The sequence below is a fragment of the Balaenoptera borealis genome, assembly GCF_965194805.1.
Source record: "Balaenoptera borealis genome assembly, chromosome: 14".
Taxonomy (NCBI): domain Eukaryota; kingdom Metazoa; phylum Chordata; class Mammalia; order Artiodactyla; family Balaenopteridae; genus Balaenoptera; species Balaenoptera borealis.
The window spans coordinates 61,401,005-61,415,588 of NC_138875.1; the positions used below are offsets into that span (position 1 = coordinate 61,401,005).

Consider the following 14,584-nt stretch of genomic DNA (forward strand, 5'->3'; position numbering starts at 1 on the left):
TCCTGATGCTTTGGCCAGAGGCACCCAGACGTTGCTGTTGGCCAGGCCCAGACATCAGGTGGCCTTTTCCAGGCTCTCTTTTGTTGGGAGAGCAGCACGTTATGAAGTTGTGGTTTGGCCGTAACTTCCTGCAAAAAAGTAGCATGTGTGATGATGTGATGGCAGAGTCAGGGGCGGAAGGAAAGGGGCATGGAGATGGTGCGATATGACCGGGGGTCAGCTGTAAAATCCTTACAGATGTTTCCTCCTGGGGGTCAAGCTTCGGATGGGCAGCCTCCTACTGTGCTGCTAGTGGCCATTGGGAGGTTCCAACGTGCACTTGAGACCCAGTTAAAAAAGTAAGAAAGATATATGGTGTCCCACGGAACCCAAAGCAGGAATGCAGCTGGGCCTCGGGAAGGTAGGGGAGGTACCAGAATCCCGTCTTTGGGCTGCTTGGCTTAATGTCTCTCTGCACAGCTGCTTCCCTTTTCCGATGCAGGGAGTTGAAAGGTGGCCGCCTCCAGACTCCACTTTGCACGGTGTGGCTCTAGCCTCAGAGGGCTTCATCCCTGTGTTTCCCAGGCTCTGTGTGTGTGGGGGTGGGTAGCGGGGCACACTGAAAGTCCTTTCCCCCAGCGCTGGCTTGTGTCGATTGTAAGTCTGTCTGTGACACCAGCGAGGCTGGTTGGTTGAGTAGAAATGTGAAATCGGGGGCTTGGGGGCAGTTGCAGCTTACGCCAGCCTCAGCATCCAGGGATTTTCTGTATTTGGTGGCACAGTATTGAGAAGATCCTAATAGATCATTCTCTTAAAATTTCTATTTCTGATTATAGCTTATACATTGTATAGTATCTTAGTACATACAGTATTGCATGTGTGCCACTTGTAAATAGATATACACCTATCAGACGATACACACCTCATTTTCTGCAATGTGGGACTTGTCCTTTGTTCACAGTACATGTAGGATGTTTACCCACAGTGTCTCTGGGAATATTCAGTGATTCATACAAGGGAACAGCTCCTATCTTGAGAAGCATAAACTGCATATTTTCTTTCTTGACCCTAAAATAAACTTCTTAAAGAGATTTATATCCACAGATCTAGAAGTATCCACAAGCAGAATTTCACAGTGTTGGTACATGAAGTTCAAACACGTACTGATACCCTCCTATCAGCGTGAAGAGGAAGGTAACCCACGCTGTGGGGTTGTTATCAACGTATCTATACCTATTTACATAAAATTATGTTTTAATATAAAAATTAACCAAAGTTGCTCACTTATAGGAAACAAACTGCCTGTTATTTCACTTTGACACTTCTTAGCTCTGGACTTTTTCCTCCCTAACTTTTCTTTTTTGAAAGAATTCTGTTTTTACTTTGCCCATATTTCTAGTTAAGATAAATTATCTGTACCAACATGAAATAACTCTAACATTTTGTTCAGTCTTTTTTAAAATTGCAAATTATTTTATTAGGTTCATGCAGCATATATTTGCATGATAAAAGCATTTTTATTTCTATGAAAACCTGACCAAGTTCTTTTTTTGCTTGGATGTTTTTTCTTCTTTGAGATGTAATTCACATAGAACATTATATTAGTTTCAGGTGTACAACGTAATGATTTGACATTTGTGTATCTTGTGAAATGATCACCACAATAAGTCTAGTTAACATCTATCACCTCACATAGTTACGATCTTTTTTTCTTGTGATGGGAACTTTTAAGGCCTACTCTCTTAGAACTTTTAAATATACAGCACAGTATTGTTAACTCTGGTCCCCAAGCCATCTGCTGCATCCCCAGGACTTGTTTATCTCATAACCGGAAGTTTGTGCCTTTTGACCCCCTTTGCGCGTTTTGCTTTTGAAAGCCCTGCTGGCCCCGCACACTGAGATTCCCTAAGGATTTGTTGACCTGGGACTGGAGATGGTTTCTCCAGTTGGGGAAGGAATGTACGGGGAGGCCGAGGCCTGGAATTGGCCGGACCTCCTTTCTGCCAGCGGTGTGCTCTGACGGGTACTGGGCCTCAAGCTCTCCATCTGCGAAATGGGAATGATGACCTCACAGGGTCACCATGAAGACCGAATGCAGTAATGAATGTGAGTGCTCTGCCAGCTGGAAAGCCTTCAGAACGCAGGTTGAGGTCAAGAAAGGCCATGGCTTCAGTTTCTCCTGAACTGCTGAGCAAGGGCATGTGCCAGAACATCATGGAAAGGGCATCGTGAGGGGCCACGGAAACCGCATGGGCCTGAGCAGTCTTCCCCCGGGATGGGGGCATGTAGTCCTGGGCGTGATGCTCCTTCTGTGTCATGAAGAGGAAACTCCAGACCTTGAGGTCTGGCTCTGGGTCACGTTCCTGGGTGTGTCTCTCCTGCGCTTGCAGGAGAGGATACATCCTGCTGACTCGCCAGCACCCGACACGGGGCCTGCTGTGTCTCAGACGCGGGATGGGTTAGCGAGCGGGAGAGATACGCATCATCACACCTGTCGCAGGGTGGGGACCCGGGTGGTGTTTGTCAGGAGGCACTAGGGTAAAGGATGGAGGTCAAGAGCTCGGGCTTGGGAAGCACAGACTGGGTTCAATCGCTGACCCTTCCTAGGCCTGTTTTCCCAACTGTGATGGGCAATAGTAGTACATCTCTCAGAGATTTGGGCTGAAAATGGACGAGATGATGCAGGTTAACATGGAGTCTAGCTGAGCAAAACGTCAGCCGCCACCATCACCCCCATCACGTGACTAACGTGGTCGGTGTTATTAACAGCTCATGGATCATCGTGATTCGGAACTTGGAAGCCCAGAAGCTCCATTTGTCTTGGAGCTTTGCCTGGAGTCTTTGTCTTCTCTTCCCTTTTCCCTGAGTCATCACTTTCGTTGTAATTTTGGCTCAACTGGGCACGTGCACTTACTTATTAGCTCAGGTTCAATGCAGCGCCCTTGATCTTCACCTCTGTCGGCGGGAACATCCTCCTGTATGACAAGGTTTCAGATTAGTTTTCCCTTCTGGGGGGGGGGGGTGGCGGGTAGTTTTCAGACCAGAGCTGTGCCTCAGCATTAATGACATGGCGTTGGCTCTGCAGTTTAGCATCCAGCCAGCAGTGGAGGGCGGATCTGCAGTCATGTGCTTTCCTCTTTGACCTTCAGCTGGTCTTTGGCTGGGGAGCAGTGGGGGACACCGTGCAGGAATCAGAGGGCACATATCCATGGCTTTACTGCTTATTGTCAGCAGTGCACCCACTCAGGCTGTTCCTGGGGAATTCATCCACGTGGTCCATCTTCATCTCCAGCCCCAGGAGCCACACCCGTCTTCTCTCCTTTGGACAATGAAAGTATGAGGGTGCCCCATCTTTGACCCTGGAGGCTGAGCCCTGCTCAGAGGCTGCCAGGTAGGGGTTCTTCTCGCAGGGGCAGCTGTGATGCAGGCAGCCTTGGCGTTTCCTGGACGAATGTCTTAAACTAAGTGTGATAGTTTAGCATTTATTCCCAAAGAGCATAGATTGAAAGTGAGGGGGGTAGTAATTTCCCTCGAGCTGGAAATTCCCACTGCTGCCTTCTATGTGTGTTTTGTAAAGTCTCTGAAATGCTTGCAGAAGTGCCAGCTGACCGAAGGAACTAAGCCATGGGAAAGTCATGCCAGCGTGATAGTTATGGGAATGGCTTTTCTCACACTCTGTAGGCCCAGCCCCACCTCGGACACACTTCCTCCCTTTCATGCAAGTCCCTTTTCTGACACTAGTGTGGGAATGAAGCCTGGGGCTTGATAGAGTTGACTGTCATAGGACGATTCCTCATATGTCATGGGTCAAAAACTATGGTTATTTAATGGGAGCAGTGATAGAGTCAGGAAGGTAAGTTAGTTGTGAGCAGAGGCTAGTATCCCCAGCTTATCAGTACCATGCAGGTGTGTTGACTGTTTGCTCTTATTTGCAGCCGACAAGGGTGCATGTGCATCCTCTATAATCTAGTGTCGTGATTAAGGATCACAGCAGTTAACTATCTACATCACACAAGATCTCGGCTTGGGGGTCAGCGAAGCATCGAGCGTTAATTCAGATGAGCAAGTGGTCTGAGGATGCCAGCTGTCAGGCTTGTCAGAGTCGGGGTGTAAGAACGGTTCCTTCCTAAAAAGGGGGTGGCACCCTACTCCCTTGAAAAAGCCCTGCCCCTTCCCCTGTAAACTGAAGCATCTGCCTCCCCATCATTAGCCTCCCTCCTCCTCCCTTTGTCTTTACCCTTTAAAATTAAATCCCTCTTGCCAGGTGGGCGAGAAGTCGATCTGTGAATTTAGTTCTCACTCCTTTATTCTTTGGCCACTGAATAAAGCTTGTGCTGTGTCAAAAACAAAAAAACAAAAACAATTCCTTCTGTCCGCCCTGCACAACCCAACGTGAGCACCAGGCGAGCTCTCGATGCGGAGCCTTAGCTCTGACACGATAGACTGGCCACCGTTATCTGTGAAGATACCCGGCACATAGTAGGTGCTCAGTAAAAACGCAGCCGATGAGCGCAGCCTCCTAAATGCCTCTGTTTCCTGTTTTGGTTTCCTTCCAGTCCTCTTAAAGTTCCACCCCTGGTGGGTATCGTTGGTTCCACTGCCCTTAGGACAAGTCCAGGCTCCAAAGGCTGGTGGAGAAGAGGGGAGGGGAGGAGGGCAAAGCCTCCTCATCCGAGTCCTGGCGCCCTTGGGGTTCACGGCAGCACCTCCCACCTGAAGGGTAAGTTCATGGTGTGGCCGTACCAGCCGATCCTAAGGATGGGCAGAGCACCCTGGATGGTCATTGGGTGCCAGGGCTCTGATGTGTCCGTTTCCAGGACCGTGTCTGCTTCAGGAGCCCATTGGCTGGGGGCAGGGAGCTTGTTGAGAAAGGGGAGGCCAAGTCTCAGTGTTTTATGACCTAACCTGGGGACTGACGTCCATCACTTTTGCCATTTTTCTACTTTTTAGGAGCAAGTCATTAGGTCCAGGTCACGTACAGGTGACCAAACACCAGGAGTCAGGGATCACTGGGAACCACTTTAGAAGCTGCAATTATGATCATTCTTTATCCTTACTTGCTAGATCTGCAACTCGGGAACAGTGAATATTGAGTGTTTTGTAAGAACACGACAGAATATAACAATAAAATCCCACATTGGTGCCGGGAGCCTATGCAGGCCAGGTGTCCCGTGGAGCCAGTGGGTTCCCCGCCAGGAACAGGGCAGCTCGTGTCTCTGCCGTTTGTCTGGTGACCTGTCTTGCCCCGTCACCAGCCCACACGTGCGTTGCTTGAGAGGAAACAAAGGTGGTAAAAGAACAGTTGGTTCCTTGGGCAGGAAGTGCGATTTAAGTAAAACACTGGGTTAAAAATTTTTTACAACAGTTAAGGTCACACCTTCTAAGACTCAGATACTCTGAAATTTCTGCTTAGCCTCACAGAGTTCGTACATCGGGACAGAGTGCTCTGTGGAAACGCCGAGAAACAGTGGGAGCTATTATAAGAATAATGGAAGTGAAGGGGTGATAGAACGTGCCCTTCTTCCCCATTTAAGAAGTGTCTTCCTCCTTCTTTTCCTTCTTTAACTTGTCTGAGGAGTCAGGCAGGAGGAGGACTTCTTTCTGAACCGGGGCCGGGAGAGGCATGGGGCCTCTGCTGCTCACCTTTTCTCATGCCCAACACGTGACCTTGGCTTCCCTAGAACTTCTAGGACGTTCCTTTGCCACCAGCAGGGTGGAGAAGCCACCCCCTCTCTGGGGCCAGAGCACTTGATGACTGAAAGATTGCTAGACTTCGGAATCCACCAGATCTGCCAACTCTGGAAGAGCAAGAGGCAAATAAATTTAACAATAGTAGAAAGGGACAGCATTTTTTTTTGGCTGCGTTGGGTTTTTGTTGCTGCGTGCAATCTTTCTCTAGTTGCGGCGAGCAGGGGCTACTCTTTGTTGCGGTGCACAGGCTTCTCATTGCGGTGGCTTCTCTTGTTGCGGAGCACAGGCTCTCGGCGCACGGGCTCAATAGTTGTGGCTCACGGGCTTAGTTGCTCCGTGGCATGTGGGATCTTCTTGGACCAGGGATCGAACCCATGTCCCCTGCATTGGCAGGTGGATTGTTAACCACTGTGCTACCAGGGAAGTCCAGGACAGCATTTTAAAACAGTATAAATATTTTCTTACTAGGAACAGCTTTTTGGGGGTGGATGACATCCCAGAAGTGAGATCACTATGCTTTTTAAACACCCATCCAAGAGTCAGAGAAGATCGGGGGTCATCACCAGAAAGGCTGCTCTAATTCCCTTCTCTGGAGGGATGCTTCCAAGACTTAAACTTGACCAGTGATAGGAGGAGACAAGGCGATTTGACTGAAGATCTTTCCACAGGCAATAGAAACAGAACCTGCAGAGAATCTAGATAATGGACTTATCAGACATGGACTTTAAAACGTGTATGTTCGTTATGTTCAAGGAAATAAAAGTCATGAGTTCAAGCTTTGGCATGCAATCGAAAACTGTACGATAAAAATTTTATGGTGAAAAAATCCAATAATTGATATCAGGAAATCAATAAATGGGTTCATCATCACATTAGGTACATCTGTAGAAAGAACAGGAAGATAGGTTAGAATAATTCCAAATTGAAACTCAGACAAAAAGATGGAAAATAAAGAAAAGAATATAAAAGACATATGTGGTAGGGGAAGAAAGTTTAATACAGGCACAGTTGGAGTCCCAGAAGACGAGAAGAGGTATGATAGACCGGAGACGATGCTCGAAGAAGTGACAGTGGACATTTCTCCATAGAAGATGCCTGGCTGGGTGGCAGGAGCTTTAGTCACTGTCCTTATGACTGTTTGGCCCACTCCTGCTCCTATGAAAGGTTGGGATTATTGGCAATATTACTGGAGTCCAAATGCAGGAGACCATGTTCCCCAAAGATCTCTTTACTCCTGGGGCGTTCTGCTTGGACTGCACGCCTAGTTCACACTGGCTGAAACCCCCAGGTTGAAAGTAGAATAAATTTTCCTATGGAAACAATAGTATACATGGATGTCGGGGTCTTCTGTTGTAGAGTGCTATAGTGCAGGGGCAAGCTTGGGAAATAATCATTTATTTACAGCATTATGTCAACAGAAGAATACACACCTGAGTTTCAAATGATGGGCCAACAAATGCAGTTTGGAACACGGCTGTCAGCCGTCCCGTTGACGTCTTGGGGTGGCCTGCGTGATGTCAGTCATTACGGCTCTGTCTTTGATTCCTTTGAGGGTTTAGGTCTGATGTGTAAGTGATCTGACTGCAGGGATCGGAACTTAATCTTGCCTCCCGTCCTTGTATCTTGCGGACTGCACAGGCACCAGTAAGTCAATGAGGGCACGGACGCACGCCTTCTGGAGAGAGATGCTTTGGCCGGTGGGTATGGGGGAGGGGAAGTCTGAAGGCCGATGAAGCCTTTGCTGATTATAGGACTGCAGGCAAGTCACATAAACGTTTAGACCACAGCTTCCTAATGTGGGAAATGTGGACAGTACATCTGTCCTCTGAAGGGTTGTCGTGAGCACCTAGTGAGATAAAGGAAGTAGACGTGTGCCTATGTTCCCTGTTGAACCATCTACTCATCTCTCTTGGGGCTTTCAGCCTCCTCATTTTTGCTTATTTCTTCATATTCTCTAGCAGGATTCTTTTACATTTCTCCTGGGCATTTTTTGCACCTCAGACATGGCACCTTATTCCCTCTGTGTGGACTTGAGATTGTGTTCATATACATCTAGAGGATTGTGGACGTTTACAAGCTGTGTTCACTATTGTCCTTGGGACCTCAATCTAGATGCTTAAATTCATTTATGCTATTTGTATGCTTAAAATTCGGTCTGTAAGCAGTTTTTCCCATGAGAGTAAACGAAGTCTAGTGCCTCCCCACATGGGCATCGCGTGCAGGGGTCGTGTCCGGTGTCCTGGACAAGGCCTGCACTCCCCTGGGTCAGACTCCACCCTGCTCTCAGCTTCCCTCACTTTTGGGCTCAGAGGATCAAACTGTCAGCCACCCCACGGTTCTGCCTGTTTCTCTCCACCCACAAGACCTGGCTGGCCTCTCTCATCCTCCTAAATTCCTAACTTAACTCCTTCTCGACACGTCAGACACTTAAGGCTTTTTAGAAGTAATGTAACGCTTAAAGTCTAAACACTTAAACAAGTGGGTGACTGAGTGAAACAAATAAACAAATAAATGTAAAAATCCTTGCTGTTTGGGTTCTGATTGCCAGACCAGAGACAGATGCTGGAGTTATAATTTCCATGGTTCACATTATGTGCAAATAGTATTCTACCTCTTTGATGTTTTGATAGGTCTGAGATGAAAGCTTCACGAGTACCATCTATGCCATAATTTATTTAAAGTTATGTTTTAGGTGATTTCTAATTTTTATAAATAATACCTCAGTGAACTTTTTTTGTGCTCATTTTTTTTCCCCTTCTTTTAACTGCATTCTTAGGAATGGAATTCCTGAGTCTGTAGGTCTTGTTATCGTTTGCAGTTTCCTTTCCATAAGAGGCATGTGGATTTATAATGTTATCAACAGTATCAACATTCCTTAATAGTTTCTCAACCTTACCGCCTGTAAAGATGTCTAGAGCGTCTGTAGAGCAGTGCTTCGTGAGTTTGGAGTGGAGGGGCCGGGAGGAGTGGGTCGAGGGTGGGGAGAGGGCAGCTGTCTGTCCTGGGAACCCACCTTGATCGGGCCGTAGTGATTCTCTGCAGAGCTGGGTTGAAAAGGTTCCTAAAATAATGTGTCCTGAGTTGATCTGTGATGTCTTCCATTAGAGCAGGATCACGTAGCGGTGATATAGCTGCCTAGGATTTCCCGTTCTCTATTCTGAGAGGTGGGAACCCTACCTGCAGCCTGTTGCCCTAGTCCAGAAGTGAATTAAGTGACACCTAGAGATTTATGTGGCAGCAGCTGTAAGTTTGTGGTTCGTGATTCCATAATTCCAGATTTACACATGATTAATAATTGGGACCGTTCAAACAGCAGAGAGTGTCATGGCAGAGTATGTGATTGTTCGCAGAGAATTGTATTATTAGCCCCAAATAATAGCAATAACGTCTATGGGAGGAATATCAGAAGAGGGATCCATTTCCCAGGAAGTAGCAGGAACCGATAGCTCGGCCTCAAAACGGCTCTGGTATCAACCGTACAAGTTAGAATACAAAGAAATTCTGATTATCCCCCAGGGAGGGTTGTACTAAATTTTATTCCTGCTTTGTGCAGTCAGAATTGGTTTTATTCTCGTGGAAGCGACCTAAATGTCCATTGACAGATGAATGGATAAAGAAGATGTGGTATATACCTACTATGGAATATTACTCAGCCATAAGAAGAATGAAATAATGCTGTTTGCAGCAACATGGATGGACCTAGAGATTATCATACTAAGTGAAGTAAACCAGTCAGAGAAAGACAAATACATGATGTCGCTTATATGTGGAATCTAAAAAAAAAAAAAGATACAAATGAGCCTATTTATAAAACAGAAATAGAGCCACAGACATAGAGAACAAACTTACGGTTACCAAAAGGGAAAGGTGGGGAGGGATAAATTAGGAGTTTGGAATTAACATATACACACTGCTGTATATAAAGTAGATAAACAACAAAGACCTACTGTACAGCACAGGGAACTGTACTCAATATTTTGTAAGAAACTATAAGGGAAAAGAATTTGAACAAGAATATACAGATATAGATATAGATGTGTGTGTATGTCTAACTGAATCACTGTGCTGTACACCTGAAACTAACATGACGTTATAAATCAACTATACTTCAGTTTAAAAAAAAAATTGGTTTTATTCTAATGCCTCCCCGGTAGTTGGCAATATGTCCCCCTTTCATTAAGGCAAAACCCAGCAGACGTATCTTTAGGACATGTGACTCTACTATGGACGGTAACTCTGGAAAGCAATAGTAAAAGCACTCCTTGTGGGTTCTAGAAATGGACTTTTTTTTAAGGAAATTTACATTTGGCAGGGCAATTGATTTAACCTGATGAGAGCCTTTAAGGATTTCACCGGGACTCAGAAAATTAGGTTCTGACTCTGCGGCCTGCTGTGTGGCCTCAGCTTCCTCTTGTGCGGAACTAGAGGCTGCACAGGACTGTGACAGTCTCATCTCAGAAAGCGACCGAGCTTCCTTCCATCGGTGTCAAGTCCACCGGACGTAACGGGGCCGTGCAGAGCGAAGAGCAGCCCGGGCCTCGGCCCTTCTCTTTCTCCTCTGCCTCCTTATCCACCCAGGATTTCCTGCTTCAGACCTTTGCCATTTCCTGTGGGATGGTCATGACTCAGGGTGTTTTCCTCCTGTGTGTGTGTGTCACGGTCTGAACGAGGTCCTGCAGGAAAAGGAAGTCACCAAGCTGAGTGATTGATGAGAAGCGCCGGCATCCTGGTGGGCTCCCCTGCCATCCTCAAGCCGGGCCTTCCCCTCGTGGCTGGCGGGGGAACGGCAGGCACGGGAGGGCGAGGACCCCAGGTCATCACAAAGCCATCGGCCCCGCAAGATGATTTAGGCCGTGCTTTGTAAGAATATTTTCCTTTCGGAGAGAAACTACAACTTTGCCTATCCTTTCGTCCTGTTATTTCCTTCCTGTCAATTGTATCAGACAGAGATGTTGGGAGTTAAAATTGTAAAAAGAAAAGGAACACTGAGTGTATTTGGTGGAAGAATGAACTTCAATCTAAATTTGAGCAGGCTGGCTGCTTTAACTGTGCAGGACCAGGGGTATTTTAGCTTGAGTTACCCAGAAAAGATGATGAATAGAGATGAATAATTTGGAATTTTGGCTTTGGAATATTTCATCTCTAAGGGGATTTTAAGGGTTGGCCTCGCAGGACCCTTGGGCTGTTTGGAGGATTTGGAGCCAGTTTTGAGCTGAGCCCTTGGGTAGAGCAAATGGATGGACTCCAAAACATGCCCCCGGAGCAGAATCCTGACCCCAAGGATGCATGTCGGGCTGGAGCCCTGGAGCCAGCCTGTCCCTTAGAGGGCGAGCGCCCTGCTGCTGGGGGGAGGCTGTCAAGGGGCCGCCGTCGTCCCAGCTGGGAAGGAGGGCGGCCTGGGTGGCGGCCCAGTTCTTCCGTGTCCAGTGTCTCCGGGGCTGCGAGGACTGCAGGATGGCAAGGGTCTGCTCATCCCCGGGGGCTTTAAGAGCAGCTGAGTTAGGAAGGAGGGCCTTGTGGTTTGGGGGGAGTGAGGAATGTTAGCTGTAATCCCTCCCGAAGGTGCAGCTCAGAAATAGCAGCGGCGTTGATTTGGAGTCTGAGGAGCTGGTGTTTCCATTTCTGTTCTCACCTCTCTGAACTCCCCACATCGATCCCCACACTGCAGAGAGACAGTGCTTGGTGCGGTTCCCCTGGGGCTCAGGACCAGCGCAGGCCGCGTGCACCGGGAGGTGACACCTTCTGGACGCTGATTTTCTGATGAGGATCCTGAGCGCACAGCCCTCTCGCCCCATTTGCTGGAATGGTTCCCTGAATGTAGGAACGAGAGGACGTGCCCGTAATTCAGATGGGCAGTGGTGTTTCAAATCTCATTTCATATTTCAGTGTCTAGAGAAAAACACCTTTTTCTGAGTTGCAGAGTTTTCTCCTTGATCTGTAGGCTTTTAACGTTACACTTTGAAGAGAAGTGTATCAGTATTTTTTTTTCCTTCTTGGACTAAATGTGTCTCGTTTCCCTTTCACTATCCATCTCAAGTCTCCGTGATGCCCTGAGAGCAGGGCGACAGGACTTTTCCGCGTGCCCTGCGGCCGCTCTCAAGGCACAGCTGCTGGCAGCTGGGGCAGTTGCTTTGTTCTCCTTCCCCTGCCTTCTGGGCAATCTCTCGACTTCACCTTGTAACTCTTCCTTTGAAATTTCCACTTCTACCATCGTATTTTTAATTTCTGAGGAGTCCCTCTTAACTTTCTGAATGATCTTCTAAAATTGCATCCTGCTCTTTTTCTGTGGGTATAAATGTCTGGTATTTCTTAGCTGAGCCTTTCTTTTTAAAAGATTAAAATGCATCCCCAGAGCTCTGTTTCCACGGGGGCTTGTGGGCGGGTGCACACGTGGCCTGTAGTTGGAAGACGCCACATTTCAGGGTCTGCAGGGTTTTCCTCTTGCCCAGAGGGGCACCCTCCCCTCTTCCATCTGGGGTCCCACAGGCCAGGGCAGTAGCCCCGGGGCCCCCTGAGCTGCGTGTGGAGTCCCGAGCCAGCCGGTGGCTGATACACAGTTCCTGGAGAGTCAGCCTCCTGGGTCCTTGTGGAATGTCCCTCCTCTGGTTACGTGCCTGGGGCGCCCAGGGTGTGATTTTGTGCAGCTTTTCACCTGATTCTGGTTCCAGCGTTGCCCTCCAGCTCGTGATACCTTCAGGGAATGTGGGTGTGGAATGACTTGCTCTCCTCCCTGCAGGCCCTTTGGCTCCAGTGACACCCCCTCCCCCAACACTGCTTCTCGCTGTCATCACTGGTCTGATGGTTGTCTCTTCTCCCATCTCTTTGACCTTGTGAATTTGTGTTTTGTATTCCTTGAACCATTTGACCAAGGGTTTTGGAAGGGACTGCAGAAAAACGCATGTGTCCTAGTTCCAGTGTGTAACTGGACCCCTATCCTAATCAGCTTTAAAGAATTATTTAACAGAGAAAGAGCTGAGATGCAACCTTTATATAATTGAGCAAAACTGGAGGTTCTTATGCAGCCATCAGATTCTAGAGAGAAAATGTTAGACATGCAATAATTAGAATTCATCATTTTTATAGGGCGATACCTAGAAAAATAGATTACATCTTTTTAGAGTGCTAAAGTTTTGAACGAAATCAATTCTATTTCTAGCAAAACAATGTGATGCATTGCCATATGTCTTAGACCCCTCCAAAAATTTCCAAATTTCTGGAAATAAATGTACTGTGAACATGCCAGTTCTAGGTTAGTTATTGTATATAGATGGGACATGTTTCTTAAACTTATTTTTACCATACTTCTTTCCATTTTATGAAAGCAATACGATTTCATTGTTGAAAATGCTGGTATGAAATAGAGGAAAATATCCCCCTTCCCACCAACTGGAAGTAAGCTCCCGTGTCCTGGGTTCTTTTTAGACCCGGTCAGAATCGGCAGCCTTGATCTTCACGGCTGTGTTCTCTTCCTCTTCCAGGACACCGGTGTCGGGAAATCGAGCATCGTGTGTCGTTTTGTCCAGGATCACTTTGACCACAACATCAGCCCAACCATTGGGTGAGTTCTCGTCTTTTCTTCTAATTCACCTTTCCTCCTTTCTAAGCACTCAGGGAGGTCATTCTGTGTCTGAGCCTTCACGTGGTTTTCTCCCAGCCAGTGAGAACCAATCCCAACTGTAAAGACCTGGACAGACACTCAGGGACTTCTAGGCAGTGTGTCCGCTCTTACTGCCCCTGTCAATCCCCTCCATCCCCCTAACCAGCCTCCTCACACTGCAGCCTAAGGCCATTTCCTTGATCTCCAAGAGCGTCATTCTGCAAATCATGCTGGCTTTATTTCCAGATGGAAGTCGAGACTTGGGGCAAATCCCTGAGGGTTCTGCTTTGACTCGCCTGCCGGGGAAACCGGGAACGCATCCACTCACAGCAGAGCTGTCTGTGCAGCCTGTGGGCAGATTGATTTTCCTTTCCTGGCTTAATCCAATGTCAGCATCTCCTTTCTAATGCTTGGGAGGGGAGGGGAGGGGAGGATTGCTCACCCCAGACCCTGACCTTGGAACGTAGGAGCATTTTCCTGTTCCATTTTCCCCTTTCCTACGGATGCCTTTGGCAGATGCGCTTTTGCTGTGCTGTTTTGCAGGTGCCTGATATTTCACTGTCTTAGAACTTGGCCTGGCTTATTTTTCTCCCTGAAGACAGCATGCTCTCTGCAGAGAGCAAGGTTTGGTCTTCCTCAGCAGAGAAACAATGTGTGTATAAATTTTGGGAACTGGGTAGCATTGATGAAGACAGGGCGATGGTCTCCATCAGCCGTAAGTGGAGAAAATTTATGGCGGGGCACACAGCAAGCTTCTGACTCACAGCAAGTGAGTCCTCTGGGAGTCCAGCTCCCTCCCACTGTGATCACTGCCGCTGGGGAAAGACCGAAGGCTGTGAAAGGGCAGCGTTTCAGCAGTGAAAGTTCATCCTTATCGTCCTGTGACTCATAAGAAACCCTGGCTGCTGTTCAGGCAGATTGTCGGCATCCTGAACAGACATGTGTGTGCACCTCCCTTTCTATTTCGACCTTTACAAGGAAACTGTGTTAACTTCTCTGCTAGATTTTGCTTCCCTCAGGGAACGAAGTCAGTTCAGCATTGCTCACCCCCATCGCTCGAGAAGGCAGCTAGAGGGAAGAGAAGATGCCTGAGAGTCTGAAGTCGTAAGCTAGCAAGGAGGCTGAAAAAAACCCCCAAACAACCAAAAGAGCAATGGTTGTCAGTCTTCATTTCAAATAGTGATAGTCTTTCTCCTAGAGGCAGGAAATCAGGAACAGAGAGGGGTGTGTGCATGTGTGCATGCACGCGCGCGCGTGTGTGTGTAGTGCGTCTGCACATATAGGTATATACGTACATATATATATGATACTCATTAC

At 47.6% G+C, this 14,584-nt stretch overlaps 1 protein-coding gene across 1 annotated transcript in view; it reads left to right on the forward strand.

The window, feature by feature from the left end:
* RAB31 (RAB31, member RAS oncogene family) overlaps window positions 1-14,584 on the forward strand; it is a 107,770-nt gene that overhangs the window by 26,684 nt on the left and 66,502 nt on the right. The window contains exon 2 of the mRNA XM_082355075.1: window positions 13,149-13,228. Within this exon, the coding sequence (XP_082211201.1) occupies window positions 13,149-13,228 (80 nt within the window). The remainder of the gene's footprint in view (window positions 1-13,148; window positions 13,229-14,584) is intronic.